We start from the raw sequence: 15,148 nt of genomic DNA, 5'->3' as shown, positions 1-15,148 counted from the left end.
TCAACCTGAAAAGGAACACTAGGCTGATTCGACGGCCAAGTGAACGCCGCCACACTGGGCTCCGTGTTGCCCGTCCGCTGGACACGTCGTACTCTGTTCAATGTAGGCTGCATGCTGATGGGTAGTGGACGGGCGTTTCACAGAGGATGCCTAGGTTCCTTGGCCATGCAGTGCTTGGTGGAGAAGATACTGAGTAGAGAGCGCGGCGAGGACAGCCACTGAGCAGAATTTGCACGTGTTGAGCGATGCAAGGACCCGGAGCGGCTGGGTGGGTGAGGAGGCTGCGGTGGCAGGAGTGACGCTTGCATACTTGGTTTGCACAGCAGGGACACTCCTGCGACTTGGACGAGACTGGGCAACATTCTACTGAAACAGAATTGGCAGAAGATGTCAAGTCGACTAACATTGGTCGGTGTGGGCGTGGGCGGCAGCCGGGCGAAGGCTTGTAGGGGAGACAAAGGCCGTGGCAGGTGTTGCAACCGCAAGGCATTGACGGTATCAAAGTTTGAGGGTAGCCTTAGGTCGTGAAGACTGTCGGACCATCCTGGCACCTTTCTCGTCTTACATTCAGCTCGCATCATATCAATCATATTACGCCACAGGCAAGATCCGATCCAATCACTCACAATTACTCGCCGGATCTCGCGATATGAAAGAAGCTACAGTGTCCTTCCCCTCCTGCTTTCGAAAGCCACCACTGTCAAACAGGAGAGATTGGATGTGTTGGCAACAAACACAGGCTGGGAAACCCTAAGATTTTGTTCGTGTATAACTTATACCAGATAGGAGAGTGGTCGACAATGCGCTGGTCGAGCTACTCGTGATAATGAGCATCCTGGCTTACACGGCGTCGTCAAGTCGATTGTTTTCTCTTGTCGCATCCGTTATGCAAGGATGTTTGCGAAGAGCCTGTGCGTCAACATTCTCGTCAGCGCAACCCGTTCACGGCCCAGGACCCACAGTTCCGGCAGAGCACGTCAGTTGATGGAGAGCTCTCCACTTACAGTGCTCCTTGTGAACTCCTTTCCACATTGGAGGCAGGCGACCTTCGTATTCATGCCCGACTTTTCTCTTTGGTGTCTCCGCAGATTACTATTCGTGGAAAACCTCTTGCCATTGCATCCGTGGTCCCGACACCGATTCTCAGACCGCTTGCTACTGACTCTCTTCTTGTGTTCTGAAGAGACGTTGAAGCCAATTCCTAGAGTTCGCTGTTTGTGATCATGAGGTTTTGGGGCAGCTAGATTCCTGATGAGCTGGGCTGGGAAGACTGCAGCAGGCTCGCGTATATGCATGTCCGTGAGCGAGATCGGTGAAGGAGTCGAGTCTGACCGGTAGTCGGAGCCTCCAGTGGCGTCTGTGTCCCTGACAGAACCCGGAGACATGGCCGACTGCCGTTCTGGCAGCGGGGGCGACCATGTAAACTGTGCCTGCGGGCAAGATGTGAGCGCTCTTTCGAAGGGCATTGACGGCTGCACAGTGTTTTCAGCAGGTGGATTGCCGGTCCTATTTCTTTCATTCGTCCACAGTGGCAGAGGCTGCGATAGTAGGTTGTCGGCCATGTCTGTGTGAGTTGAAATCTGTGATTCCCTCCAGGCCACGTCACTTTCTCTAGTACTCTCGTATCGATCTGCTACGGAAGAGGAGGTGAACACATTGTCCGAGCCTGGGCTGAGAGGAGAGGACGTATTGGACAAACGATCGGCGTTATGTTTGAAGCCTGTTGAGAGTCATTAGAGCTGGGTTTTTATATGATGTTTCCCTTTGCACATACTGGAACAATTGCAAGAATCCTCGAAACCCCCAAAATACATTCTCGACCCAGGCGACACTGGACTCATTGCACTATCAGACAGCGGCTCTTGAGGTCGTCTAGCGTCTGAATCATGACAGCCATTTAGTGGGGAGATGGCCTCGAAAGTGGGCGGATGGTCGGAGGATGGACGCGTAGGGAAGCTATTGGTGTTTGCCGCGACAAATGCTACAGCTTGCGCTTGCCCGCACCAAGCTGGCAAAATGGATGTTCCGGCTACCCGAAAATTCTTGGTAAAATGTGATTCCGGCGTCCCAGTGTGACCACTGTTGTCCGGAAGAGCTGGTCCCCCATCGCTGGCGCATAAAAGGCCGCGTTGACACTGAAGAGGCTGCATCTTTCGGCCGCGTGATCCTACAAAAAGGAAAGAGGAAGAAGACCGGACAAAAGATGCCAGGCGTGACGTCGACTTTGTTGCCATTCGGCACGGGAACCTGTGTTCGACTAGCAGCCAAGGACGCCCGCCGTGATTGTTAGGGGCAGAGTGATTGGACCTAACAAACAAAGATGCAGACTTATTGATAGGACCGACTAAACAAACATAAATCCTAGTCCTCGACGAGATTGATTGGTCCGCCGTCCTTCTCAGTCTCTGCCCTCTGGGTCCTGTTATGTTGATCTCATCTCAGCGTACTTGTCTACTGTCTAGCCTAACACGACTCTACTATACTATGGGAACACATATGGAACCGCCTTCAACGAAGATGTCATGCAGATCACCCGACGTCTCCATAATGTGCTGGTTTCATTGGCTCCAGGTCCAGAGAATCGAGAACAAACGAGTGATGTTTCAATAATGGAGAAAGCTGGGGTTCTAGACTTCATCGCATGGGTCTCACACATCGGCCTCCACAGTACAGCGCGGAACAATGCTCTCTCCAGCATAATGCGGGGCATGAAGCTCACACTCAGTAGCAACCGCCGGCGCCGGCTTTCCTTATCACTCGGCAAGCAGGCGGAGGAGTGGTCTGAGGCTCAGCATGGGTACTTCTTGTGTCAGGGATCGAGCACTCAATAGCCTACAAGCTGGTCTGCACCAGAGACTTCGTGTTGTCACGTGAACTTCGTAGCACCGGGGAGCAATTCTGCCTTTGAAGCGACCGAGAAAAGAGAGCCGTGCTAGAACTGCTACAAATGGAAACTCATGCGTACAGGATTTAAAGGAGAGTGAATGAGACAGTTTCGCCAGATGCCTATCTTCCGGAAGCTGACTGTTCGCATAAAAGCTGCCCAAGTCAGAAAGTTCCAACCAAAATCCCGCCTACGAGATCCTCATAGAATTCCGCATCGCCACTGCGAACGAAGCGCCTTGGTCAGCGGGAGATGATATCACGAGTGTCTGTCTGGACTTACTTTTCTTGTACTTGGTCAGCTGTTCCAGAGTGCTGCGTCCACCCGACGAGGATGAAGACTTGGCTGCGATCTCCCTGGTTGGAGAAGCGGATTTCTGTTCATTGTCCTCCTTGTTGTGGGACGAGTAGACGGACTTGAAGCCGGTGGTAGTGCCCTTGGCATATTTACTGGGTTTGCCCTCGCGGGAGAATAGGAAGGGCATGGCGAGTAATGGTATAATCGAGAAGGGTTGCAACTTTGTAGAGTGAATCTCGAATGCAAGGTTGTCTTGATTAGAGCTCCTTCGGGTCTTATTATTTTAGTGAAAGTGGCTTTGGATATGACTGAAGGGCATGGCTGGAGGGCGGACGAGACGTTACTTATGTATCCCCACCTCACTGACAGCAAAAGCGCGCCACGCCCTTTAGTGTGCTGGCTCCTTTACCATCATGGCTCACAATAGCGACCACCGCGGGTGGGTGGCTTAGGTCTGATGCCAAACTGCGGGCTTGAAGACACCCAGCTCTGAATGTGGCAAGCTAGACATGCCGGATCTCGGCCTCCCAGGTGTACTGCAAGCAACGAAACCCAACCAGCTCTGAACTCATCTTGAGGATGAGTCAAATGCCACGGACTGGCTGCGCCTTGCCAGCGGTTACTTCTGGACGAGAATCACATCTCCGAAAGGCCTGGTGAAATGAAGCTGAACACGCACTTCCATGCAGTTTGTTCTATTTGCCTTGTCCTGGTCTGGAATTTTTGGAAATCAAGCGGTAATTTCGCATAACCTGTACCTTGGGGGACCTCTTTACCCCGTGTGGCGGAGTTCTCTGCAGGCTGGGATGTCTCCAGCAAGGCTAGGCAGCATGCAGTCGGGCAACCAAACAGGGCGTGCGCAGCAGGCAATGTTTGTGCAAACAAGGCCATCATCAACAGCCTCCGAGGGACCGGCCAAGTTGACTTTCGAGTGGACCCAAGAACGCACCTCTACCGGGAGGACGAAAGCATACCTTGGCGGCACAGTACGACCGGAATAGCCATTGGTGTGGGGATCGATTCTCTTTGTGTCCTGTCTCATCATCTTCAAACAAGCCGATACCCCAAACATCGTGAACGCTGTGCGTTGCGGCACCAGGCAAGTCCCCTTCCATAAGCACCCTGTATCTGCCACGATACAGAGCCAGTTCCGAATGGTGTGGCTGCCAAGCAGACAGCCAACGACAGCAATTCATGATCAGCACGCCAAGGCTAGCATGATGTGTTGCCATTGTTGTGGTCCCCTTCTCCGCCACCCCTCGAAAGATACGGGCACAGTGCTTCCACGAAGGCGATATGATTGATTCATCCCCAAGGCTTTCCAGGACTAACTACAGGGATTCCACCTGTCTATGCTTCTGTATGCAACAGAAGAAGCAAGAGCATCATTTAGCAATAGGTTCAGGAGGTTTCATTCGACGAAAAGGATCAGAGAAAATGCCGTTTTGAGGCCGCCAGACTGGAGCCGTTCCTTTCATTCACACCTTTGGGGAATAAGCTATAGCCAGGAGGTTTCTGCGTCCGTTCCAAGGATGGCCATCGCCCCTCGTACCCTGACTCGCGTCAACCCTCGCCGTCCCAGCATGAGCCCTTCTGCTGAACCTCCGACCATGAGGCAGCAGCGACAGTGCCAAGTCGAGCGGGTGACCGACCAGCTCGAGACTCCCTCGGTTGACAATCGTGGCTATCGCGTCATTCGCCTGCCGAACCAGCTCGAGGCCCTCCTTGTCCACGATGCTGACACAGACAAGGCCTCTGCGGCCCTTGACGTCAATGTCGGATCTTTCAGCGACGAGAGCGACATGCCTGGAATGGCCCACGCTGTAGAGCATGTAAGAAGAACCCCGCTCACATTTACACCAATAGCGGACATTACAATGACTGACTGTGACCCAGTTCGTCTTGATGGGCACAAAAAAATATCCCGAGAATGAGTACAGCGAATACCTGTCCTTACACTCCGGAAGCTCAAATGCGCAGACCCACGCCTGCTCGACCAACTACTACTTTGATGTCGCCGCGAAGCCCAGCAACAATAAAAAACCTACCAGGTCGAACCCGTCGCCTCTGTTCGGCGCTTTGGACCGCTTCGCCCAATTTTTCATCGCGCCGCTGTTCGAACCAACAACACTGGACAGAGAGCTTCGCGTGATGGATTCGGAGGACAAGGGTTATAAACAAAGGGACGACTGCCGGTTATCTCAGCTTCACAAGTCCCTGTCTAATCCAAATCATCCATATTCTCATTTGCCGACAGGAAACCTCGAGACGCTCAAGATACTGCCAGAGAGCAAGGGAGTTGACGTCCGCGCCAAACTCATGAAGTTTTATGAGACGCACTACTCGGCCAATCGGATGATGCTTTGCGTGCTGGGCAGAGAACCCCTCGACGTGCTGGAGAAGTGGGTAGCGGAACTGTTTGCGGAGGTTCCGAACAAGGATCTGCCAAAGAAAACGTGGGAGGCCGAGTTGCCATGGACTCAAGACCGGCTGTGCAAGCAGGTTTACGCCAAGCCTATAATGAACATATACGGACTACAACTGTGCTTTCCTTTCCTGCAAGAGGAGGCACTGTTCGAGAGTCAACCAGGTCGCTATATCAGTTACTTGATCGGTCACTTAGGTCCAGGAAGCATCATGTCCTACATCAAAGTGAAGGGCTGGGCGAACACACTGGCTGCAGGCACCCACCAGATCTGTCCAGGGACGCCTGGTCAGTTTTTCTTTTATGTCGAACTAACGGAGAAGGTTCGTTCGATTTCGAGTACGTGCTCTTTCAAGATCCAGACTGACATATTCGACAGGGTTTGGTGCACTACAAAGATATCGCCCGGGTGTTCTTCCAGTATGTGGCGCTTCTGCGCGAGGGGCCGCCTGAAGAGCGGATCTTCAACGAGCTAAAGGAAATGGCCGATTGGGGGTTCAAGTTCATGCCAAAAACTTCGGCAAGCGAATTCACATCAAAAATATGTGCCGTCATGCAGAAGCCAATTCCGCGAGAGTGGTTGTTGAGTGGTCAGTACCGTCTCAGGAAGTTTGACGCCAAGCTCATCAAGCAGGGATTAGACTTGCTACGCCCGGACAACTTCTTCATGACCCTCACGTCGAGTGAGTTCCCGGGAGATTGGGACCACAAGGAGAAGTGGTACGGAGCCGAGTACAAGATCGAGGATATTCCAAAGGATTTCATCTCCGAGCTTACTCGAATTGCGTACGGAAATGCGAAGGACCGGCTCGCGACCTTGCACCTACCGGGCAAGAACCAGTACATCCCCACAGCATTGGAGGCGGAGAAGCAAGAGGTCAAGCAGCCAGCCATTCTGCTCCAGTTGCTCAGAAAGTGTACAATCCCGCGAAAGCTGTACATGAAGGACGATACGTTTCGGGGACCTAAGGCCAACGTCAAGGTTTGCCTCAGCACTCCACTCGTTCTCGCCTCGGCTGCGAATTTCGTCAAGGCGAGACTCTTCACAAATCTCGTGACAGACGCTGTTGAAGACTACGCGTATGGTGCCGGTCCCACCGGCTTATCGTACATTGTCAGCCTCGATAGTCGCGGTATGTTCGTCGAGGTCTCCGGTTACAAAGACAAGCTTCCTGTACTTCTGAAAGCGATCATGGTCACAATGCGGGACCTCGAGATCCGCGACGACCGCTTCGAGATTGCGCAGGAACGGGCCAATCGAAGCTTTCAAGATTCCGAGCTCCTGCAGCCGTACAAGCAGGTTAGCGTTTACGTGAGATGTCTCACTTTGCAGCACTTATACCATGTGGAGGAGCTCGTGCAGGCAGCTTCAAATGTCACCGCTGACGGAGTTCGCCGCTTTCATACAGAGGTCATGTCGCAGCTGCACATCAAGACATTGGTGCACGGCAATCTCGCCAAGCAGGATGCACGCGAGCTGACGGAGATGACTGAGTTAACCTTGAAGTTGAGTGTTCTGCCCCAGGAAGAATGGCCCATCGCGCGCTCCCTCATCATTCCACCTGGATACAACTTTTTGTTCTCGAAGACATTGAAAAACCCGGAGAGTGTTCACCACTGCATCGAGTATTTCCTCCAGATCGACCCAAAGGGCGATCCGGGTATCCGCGCCAAGACACAGTTGCTCGGCCAGATACTAGACGAGCCAGCGCTCCGGCAGCTGAGGACAAAGGAGCAGCTCGGTTACATCGTTTTCGCTGGTGTGTGCACGGTTGGCTCACTGTATGGGTACGGTATTACCGTCGAGAGCGAGGAGAAGCCAGAGTACCTTTCGGCACGAATCGACCTCTTCCTGGCTACGCAGGGCACTGCCCTCAAGGAGATGAGCGAGGTTGACTTTGAGAGCCACAAGCGGAGTATTGCCAACGCATGCCATGAAGGGTTTGGGAAGTTGGATGGAGATTGTAAGTCTACCCAAACACAAAGAACTGATCGAAAATAACGCTAATTCAGTGCAAAACAGCGCGAGATGATGAAGCCCGAGTGTCACGGCTCACCAAGGGCGACATGATTGGCTTCTACAACAAATTCATTGCTCCTGAATCACCAGAGCGTGCCAAGCTTGCGATCCACCTCATAGCTCAAGGACCCAGCGGTAATGCTACACAAGCCCATGTTCCACTTGAGCGAGAGGATGTCCCTGCGCCTTCGAATGGGAAAGAACTTGTTGAAATTACTGACATTAAGGGTTTCAAAACTGGTCTCAAGGTCAGCGCTGATGACTGCCCGACTCAACAGCTCAGCGAATCTGAAGGCAGGGGCAAGAAGCCGTGGCTGGATTTCATTAGGACTGTTAAAATGTGTTTTTACAGGAGATAGACGCTGGCATACTTAGAAGATATCAGGCAGCAGGAGAAGAGCCAACAGTACTTGCATCGTGTTTCATTGCTGAGACCTATCAGAAACTCCTCTATGACCCTTACCCTTGCCCTTGAAGAGATACCAAGTGTATGCGGAAATGGAAAAACACGCCTGAAGGGGCCACATGAGCCCAATGAACGCCTGCAGGCTTGTAACTTTCTGCCTTGCAGTAAGCTGGCTAGCAGACCGCATGCACCAAAGGCGTGGCGCGAATCGTAGCCCTTTGCAGCCCTCGACGGCTTTCTTCCACATAATCGGCGAACAGGCTTCCCTACTTGCTCAACAAGAAGCCGCGCCAACCGTCGTGTCTGGTTTTCTGCAGCACGGCCTGTGGCACACGACCCGGGCGGCGTCGGAAGACCTCCCAGGCTGTCCCGACATGCCTGCCGAGGTTCAGCAAGTGCAGCCTATGTGGCGACATTCATGTTGACCGCTAGATGTTACATCGCATGGTAGGCAAGCGCATTTGTCCGACAGTCCTGGAATCGCGGCGTATCCCAGCAGGCCGATGCAAAGCAAGATTGAATTCTCGCCTGCCATCCTGTCCGCTTGGGTAAGGGGCTCGGGTTTACTGCTTAGTCCCAAAAGGCCGTGGTGGCAATACCCTAAATGCCGCCCAGCTTTGTTCTAGATCGAGTACCTCCATACGGTACCATTCAAGGGCCGAGTGTCGGATGTGGTGACCCTGGCGCGCCCGGCATCTGGCTAGATTGGGCTAGTGAGTCATAGCCCATCGGGTCTGCGTACATGAACTTGACGTACTCGTGCAGCATGTATGTACTATCGTTGCAACTGACCATGATATTGCTAACCTTGCAGCTGGCGCTTGACTCGAGGCAGGCGTCATCAGGCAGTTGAGCCTCAATCTGATGTGTTTCCGTGAAGGGGGGCAGGCCCCCTCGAGCCCTCCCTGTAAAGGCCCTAGCATACACAGTCCTCACGCCACGGCGCCTAGGCCCGACACATCATATAGATTCTGCATGTACCTTGAAACTTGCTCACTGCTGCAGATCTACGGTCGAGCTCTGGTCCCTCGGCTGCTTGTATGGCAGTCTCGTAAGTCCGGCTGTGGCCTAGGGGCGTCTCATCCGTACTCTAAAGACACGGCTGAGCCCATCTCACAGGTTGAGCCGGTCCTCAAGCTCCTGGCTGCTCGTCCGTGCAGATCATGAAAGGACCTAGGATTGTGGCGGCACAAGGCGACTGGAACTGCGCCCTGGTGATGGTGCCTGCCTGACATTATGGCATCATTGGCTATTCAAATCTCATAGCCCCGACAATTTAGAGCGCAGTGGTAACTCTTACGGCACCCCGAGAGCCCACCGTTAAGAGCTGGATCGCCAGAGGTGAGACTGGTCTCCAGCATCAATTTTTTTGTTGGCCCACCGTATGCGTAGCAGAGCCTCATCCCTTCCACGCAGTCCTCGGACACGGGGGCGCGGTGCCAGACATTGGAAGCTCTCAGAGCGTTGTAATTCGCGTCCATATTTGTGACCAGCCTAGTCCATTTTTCCTGGTCTCTTTGGGTGCGAGTCTGTTTACGGAAGAACTGTGCGGGAACAGCTGTACTTTGCAGATCACCCTATGCGCTCAAACATGCGTTGGCGAAGAGTGTGTTGGCACGACTGGTTGCATATGGCTCGCGCGACAAGGCCCGGCATCGATGCAGAGCGATAAGGGACCCCTGGCCACAGAACGGCCAGGAAGACCGCGCTGGCGGCTTGTGTGCCGGAAGTGAGGGAATCGAGGGGAGTGTGTGGCCGCCGTGTTCATATGCAGGGATACTGTTTACCATGGCAAGAACAAGCACCTGCAACAAGGCGTTGGCTTGAGCCATGCCATGTTTCGGGCAGCCTGGCGACGAATGTGTTGGCATGGGTACCCTTGACCGAGAAGGGCGCCCGCCCCGGCTATCAGCCCTGTAGCTCAATTTGTCCTCGCGCTTACAGTGCAGAAAGGACTGGATGAGAGGATTTCAACACCGCTGCATGATTGTGGAAACATGCTTGTTCAGGCTGCTGAGCCACCAACGATTGCAGAGCATGACATCCATCCACGGTGATTGGTGTTGGCGAAGAACGCATTTACATACTACACCTTGTGTTTGGTGGCAACGTCAGAGTTCCCGGCACAGGGGCTCATGCTTGTTGGCAGCACTGCCTGAAAATTATGAGGTCAGTGATGCAGTGCTAAGAGTGCTTCGTACTCTTGACCCTTAAACCATGAGGCCCTCACAAAAGCACAAAGCCCCAAGTGGTGAAAGAAAAGGCCTGCCTCCATGCCTCTCAGGCCTGCCTCGCACGGCACGGGTTCTATTTGGCCTTCACTCCGCCTTGGCCGCCGCCGCTAACAATGTATGATTGGGAGATCCAGAGAAGGCGCAGGGCGGTGATGAAAAACAGACATGCGAGTTCTTGGGGGGGCAGAGCCGAGGCATGCCAGGCTATGACAATTCTGGCGACTCCAAATAGAGCAGCAACTCTCTGAGGACTGTGTGCGTGTGTCGTGCCCAGACGCGTCCACCTTGTTTCAATGGGGCATACAGGCGATGAGCAAACCCTGCGCATAGCAGTAACCTGATAACCTGCGCGAACGGATTGAGGAGGTGTATCCCAAGCATGGAGTACTTAGTCGTGCAGACTGCGCATCAGGGGAGCTGACGTTGCGATATGGTCTGAAACTGCCTGTGTTTGGCCATCTCCCCAGCAAATAACCCATAATCTGGGCGGGGATCAGTATGGACATCCAATCTTCTCAGTAGGCTGTCATTGAGCAAGTCGATGAGCTGGTGGGCTTCGCTAGGCGAAGCCTTTCCGGCACGACCATGCAAGGCTACTAAGTCTTGAAACCCATTAAAGCGTGGATTGTGACATGTCTGGGGCAATCATCATGACACGGAGACATAGTTTACATATGCACAGTGATGATGAAAGTTACACCGCGCGAACAGTTCCGCGACTGAGCTTAGTACAGGTGATTGGCAATGGCATATCGTCAATGGAAGCGAATTCTGAAATGAAGTAGTGTCGTCCAAGCTGTCGAGTCAGCATCCTCGTGAAGAGATTGAATGTATATTGAGTCAGGTCAACGGAGCAAATTCTGGACTGCCGGAGTATCCAGCCTCGCAGTCATGCCTCGTATGTCCGCAAGCCTCACACTGCGGCATGATTCTGCAGGCATGAATCCTCGAGCTTGCTTGTCTATTCATGGCTGATGCTTCCACGACTATGCTTGAAGTCTGACGTCCTTTTTCTGCTCAGTTTCCAGCCAGAAGCTTATCCAAGGTCTCTACATCCGAACTCGGTGCCATAATAGCCACATACAGCTATCTCTCCAGGCCGATTCGTGCGCTTGTGAATTGCACATTTCTAGTCATTGAACAACGCTGAAGATGGGCAGCTACGAAGCCTCGCATGGACACTGTTCTGCAGGCTGGAACGTGGTTGGTCTCCGGCCCGATGTGCTGTCTGCACCTGGCCACGTCTAGTGATGCACCGCCCGCAGAATAGGCAGCCCGTCGTTAGTCGAGAGAATCTGACTGTGTACGCTCACTGGACCACGGCCGCTCAACCCGCTTCCGTTGCCAGAGTTACAATGCAGAAAACAAAGCCTGGAACGGACACAAATGGCATTCTTAACTGCGTGTAGGACGTCGGCCAGCACCCATGAATGTGTGAACAAGCATGTAGATGGAATCCCCGGGCTGGCTATACCTCACCATGTCTCACAAGGAATTTGACAGGCGGAACGCTTGAAGAGGACACATCTCGACCTCCCCTGCTACCCAGAAAGGGTCATGCTGCTGTTTCTACAATACCGACGGTATCAACAGCTCTCCTCATATGCTCCTGCACGGTACCAGCGCCGTCTAATGAACTAGACTCTGTGAGTTGGAAGCAAGACGGCATGATTGAAGGATGTGCTCAGCATGCATAGCCACTGCCTGAGTCATGCTGATACACCAGCAAGTGCTGCGTCACATCGGACGTCTATAGGTCAGCCTGATAGCTCCTTGAGATCGCGGTCATATCCCCCAATACACACCGACACAAACGACACATTCTATGACGAGCTTTGCCACCATCTTGTGCTACCATACGTCGCCGTTTCTGCGGAGGAGGGGATTGGAAATAGCGACGGAGATGTCGCTGCCAAATCATCTGTTCCCAAGTAGACGAGTTCGCTCACTCAGCCATACGGCACTACCCATTTCAGAGACTCATCCCGTACGACGCCCATTATTCCCAGAGAGGCTCACACTGGAAGAGAATCAGCTCCAGCCTGCCTGCATAATACGCACAAACGACCACAGCGTGTATTTGCGTCGCGATGTCCTCCTCGCCCGCCTCAGGGTAGCTCTTACATGGCGGGAGGAGAGGCTAGCTTTCGAGGCGTGTAATCGGCCCGCATCTAAGCGGTGATTGTTGCGCCTCCCATGTAGCGATGCTTGTGGTGCCCACTACTGCGTGACCGAGAGGGCACTGGCTAGCCAAGATTGCCATTGCCCACGGAAACAAGCGAAGAATCGCATCCTGCGAAAGGCTGGATGATGCTCGGACATCTGCCAGAGCTGGCCAGGAGGTTTCGGCGATCACAAGCTCCTGGGTTGACACTCCCTGCTTCGCCCCCGCGGCACCGGACGAACCAGGCAGTTTATTTAGGCGCCATCATAAGCTGGGGTGAGGTCAGAATAAGGTTATCCGCTTGCATCGATTGGCGGGCTTGCTGACAAAGGACAGGATCACACGATGTGGGGTTGAGGCTGACTCGAAACAAGTCTGGAGGAAGATGGTCGGCCCCCCCACCATCCGCCATCCACCATGACAGGGCTCGTCATTCAGACGTGGGCCTGCTACAACCTCGTGACTGGCTAGCCTTGGCCAGGGTCTCTGGTAGCCGGCGACCTGCATGACCTGCGCTGACTACTCTGACTGTCCAGCTTCCTTGTACCGGAAGGAAGCTGTCATGGGAGGCTGGCGTGTTCCTTCCCCGGCGGCTTAGTGACTGTAGGGATCCTGTATCGCACACCGCATGTCCAATCATCGCTTAGCCGCCGTATAATTCGCCTGAGTCACTCCGCACAGTCTTCTGGCCCCGGCCCTGCGGGGCCCATCACAATCTCCAGCCTGTCTTCCGATGCGGCTCCTAAGAATCATTGCGGGCTTATGTGGGCTTCGCAGGCTCTTTTATGTGAGACAGGGATGTCGCGCGGCCTCGATCACCAACTCTCTTCTTGGCGGACGGAGCCTCGCATCGCTCGTGGTGGAGAATCATGAGGGCCGAGGGCAAGGATCAGCATGGCTAATGCGAGAGCAAATTCGCAACCCTCAGTCCAGCCTTCCTAGGACACCAGCCCAAGCCATAGCTGTAATGTACACCATGACATGCAGGTGGATCCCCCACGTCGTTGTATGTGTCGGCGTCTGGAATCCGGCGATGATCCAGCTGTCACCAGACAGGCAAAGATAACCAGGACACAGCCATAGCGAAATTTGTTTGTGGTGAAGGGGCCAAGATGGTTCTCAGAAAGGAAAGGATCCAAGCTGCCAGACTCTAGCGGTGCAACAGTGGCTGCTGAAGAATCTCGCGTTCGCATGATGCATCGATACTGCACTCGACGAGGCTCGCATAGACAAGCCCTGGCCGCATTCGTGCCCGACACCACGCGGCCCTGACTGAATTGGATTGTGATGCTCCAAATATGTGTCAAAGCGCCCTTTCTAATCTGCATGACCTGCACCTTCGGGGAATATGGCCTAATGGTTCTGCACCATAGGTGGGGATGTTCGACGTCCAGGAAGCGTCCCTGACCCAGGCGAGAGTGTGCTGCAATGCTGAAAGCGTACAGGAACACACACCAACAATGTGCCAGCCTCGAAATCGAGAGCCTGGGCCTTAGCACGCTGTCTCAAAACAAGGTTTGCGAGCCACAACACGGCGGGAGGCTGAGCACACCGGAGACACCAACTGACCTAGACACAGCGGGTTCGTGCGTGTGGGAACTGCACTTTGCAGGCAATGCTCGCCACATCGCGATGGAAGCCTGTAAGACATGTACGCTATCTCTCGCGCCGACAGCACCGAATGCTAGCCAGCAGAGGAAGAAAGATATAAAAAAGGAAGAAACAAGGCTGCAATTGCTCGGTGGGACATAGGCAGCCCCAAGTGCTCTTGCCCCCTCGCAGAACGCCCCAGTGATATTCCCGCACCATTTCCGGCTCACGCGCTGTGCCTTGCAACCAGTCCCACAAAAACGACAATGAAAAGTGGGACATGATGTCAAGAGTCCTCTGTCGCTGAGTGTCATTATCATGGGGAGGTTGTGGTATAATCAGTCTGGAAGTTCGCAGGGCGTGCTTTTTACCATCCTCCAGCTGGTGAAAGCTTTGAAGATTTATAGAAATTATGGTAGACGGGCTCGCGACAGGGCTTCTCGAGAGTCGTCCCCGGGCTCTGCACGTATGGATGACTAAGCGAGCCGCGAGACCCACAACAAACCGTGATCCTGACAACAATGGTGCTCAGAAAAGTCATGATTCAACGTCCCGCTGTCTAACAAGGACGGTCGCTCCAGAGAATGCTGCAATCACCGTTGTTCCGAGTTGCATGTGCATATGATCAACAGACAGTTTTCTCATCAAATACTGGGTGTCGCGCATCAGAGCCTCAGCGCGTGCACGCGGCTTCCTCTATCGTCAACACCATTACCATGAGGCGACAAAACACGATACCACCTCAGATCCACAACCGTACCCAAATGTCTCCAAGTACCTCGTCTAACATCGCGTAAGGCCAAAAGAATGATGTAGGCAGCTCTATTAACCGCTCATTCGTCCAGGAACTCCAACATAAGGACAACTTGTTCTGAAGACAGGCATACTCTGGGCACTCCAGAGACACACAGCCACAAACATTCTTCAAGGAACGACTTGTGACAACGATAATGATGTAGATACTCCCTGCATATGGTGGCTAGTTTTAGACTCGTGATCTCCCATGAACGGCACCTTGCAGAAGGCGCTGGATCTGCTTCAGCGCCGTGGCCTGCTGGTTGGGATACTCTCCAAGTTCCTCGAGTAGGGTTTCTGGCTTGATGTCCGCCAGGATCTCCGCGAGCCGGT

General features: G+C 53.6%; 2 protein-coding genes across 2 annotated transcripts; one reads left to right on the top strand and one right to left on the bottom strand.

Moving 5' to 3' along the window:
- Positions 1-699: 699 nt before the first annotated feature.
- B0I36DRAFT_300014 (uncharacterized protein) lies at positions 700-1,355 on the bottom strand. The gene is made up of 2 exons (XM_046152000.1): positions 1,005-1,355; positions 700-909 (listed from the first exon to the last, which is right to left on the bottom strand). Exons 1-2 carry the CDS (start codon positions 1,293-1,295, stop codon positions 841-843), a joined length of 360 nt encoding a protein of 119 aa, XP_046004479.1. The 5' UTR covers positions 1,296-1,355; the 3' UTR covers positions 700-840.
- Positions 1,356-4,713: 3,358 nt separating this feature from the next.
- Positions 4,714-8,552, top strand: B0I36DRAFT_356200 (peptidase M16 inactive domain-containing protein; the record flags this gene model as incomplete). Its single annotated transcript, XM_046157558.1, has 5 exons — positions 4,714-5,013; positions 5,078-5,929; positions 5,986-7,570; positions 7,630-7,874; positions 8,484-8,552. The coding sequence occupies 5 exons, from the start codon at positions 4,714-4,716 to the stop codon at positions 8,550-8,552; spliced, it is 3,051 nt and encodes a 1,016-aa protein (XP_046004478.1).
- Positions 8,553-15,148: the final 6,596 nt, after the last annotated feature.

The sequence above is a fragment of the Microdochium trichocladiopsis genome, assembly GCF_020744255.1.
Source record: "Microdochium trichocladiopsis strain MPI-CAGE-CH-0230 chromosome Unknown B0I36scaffold_15, whole genome shotgun sequence".
NCBI lineage: Eukaryota > Fungi > Ascomycota > Sordariomycetes > Xylariales > Microdochiaceae > Microdochium > Microdochium trichocladiopsis.
Note: the sequence above shows the minus strand (reverse complement) of the source record. Positions and strands in the feature narration are given on the sequence as shown.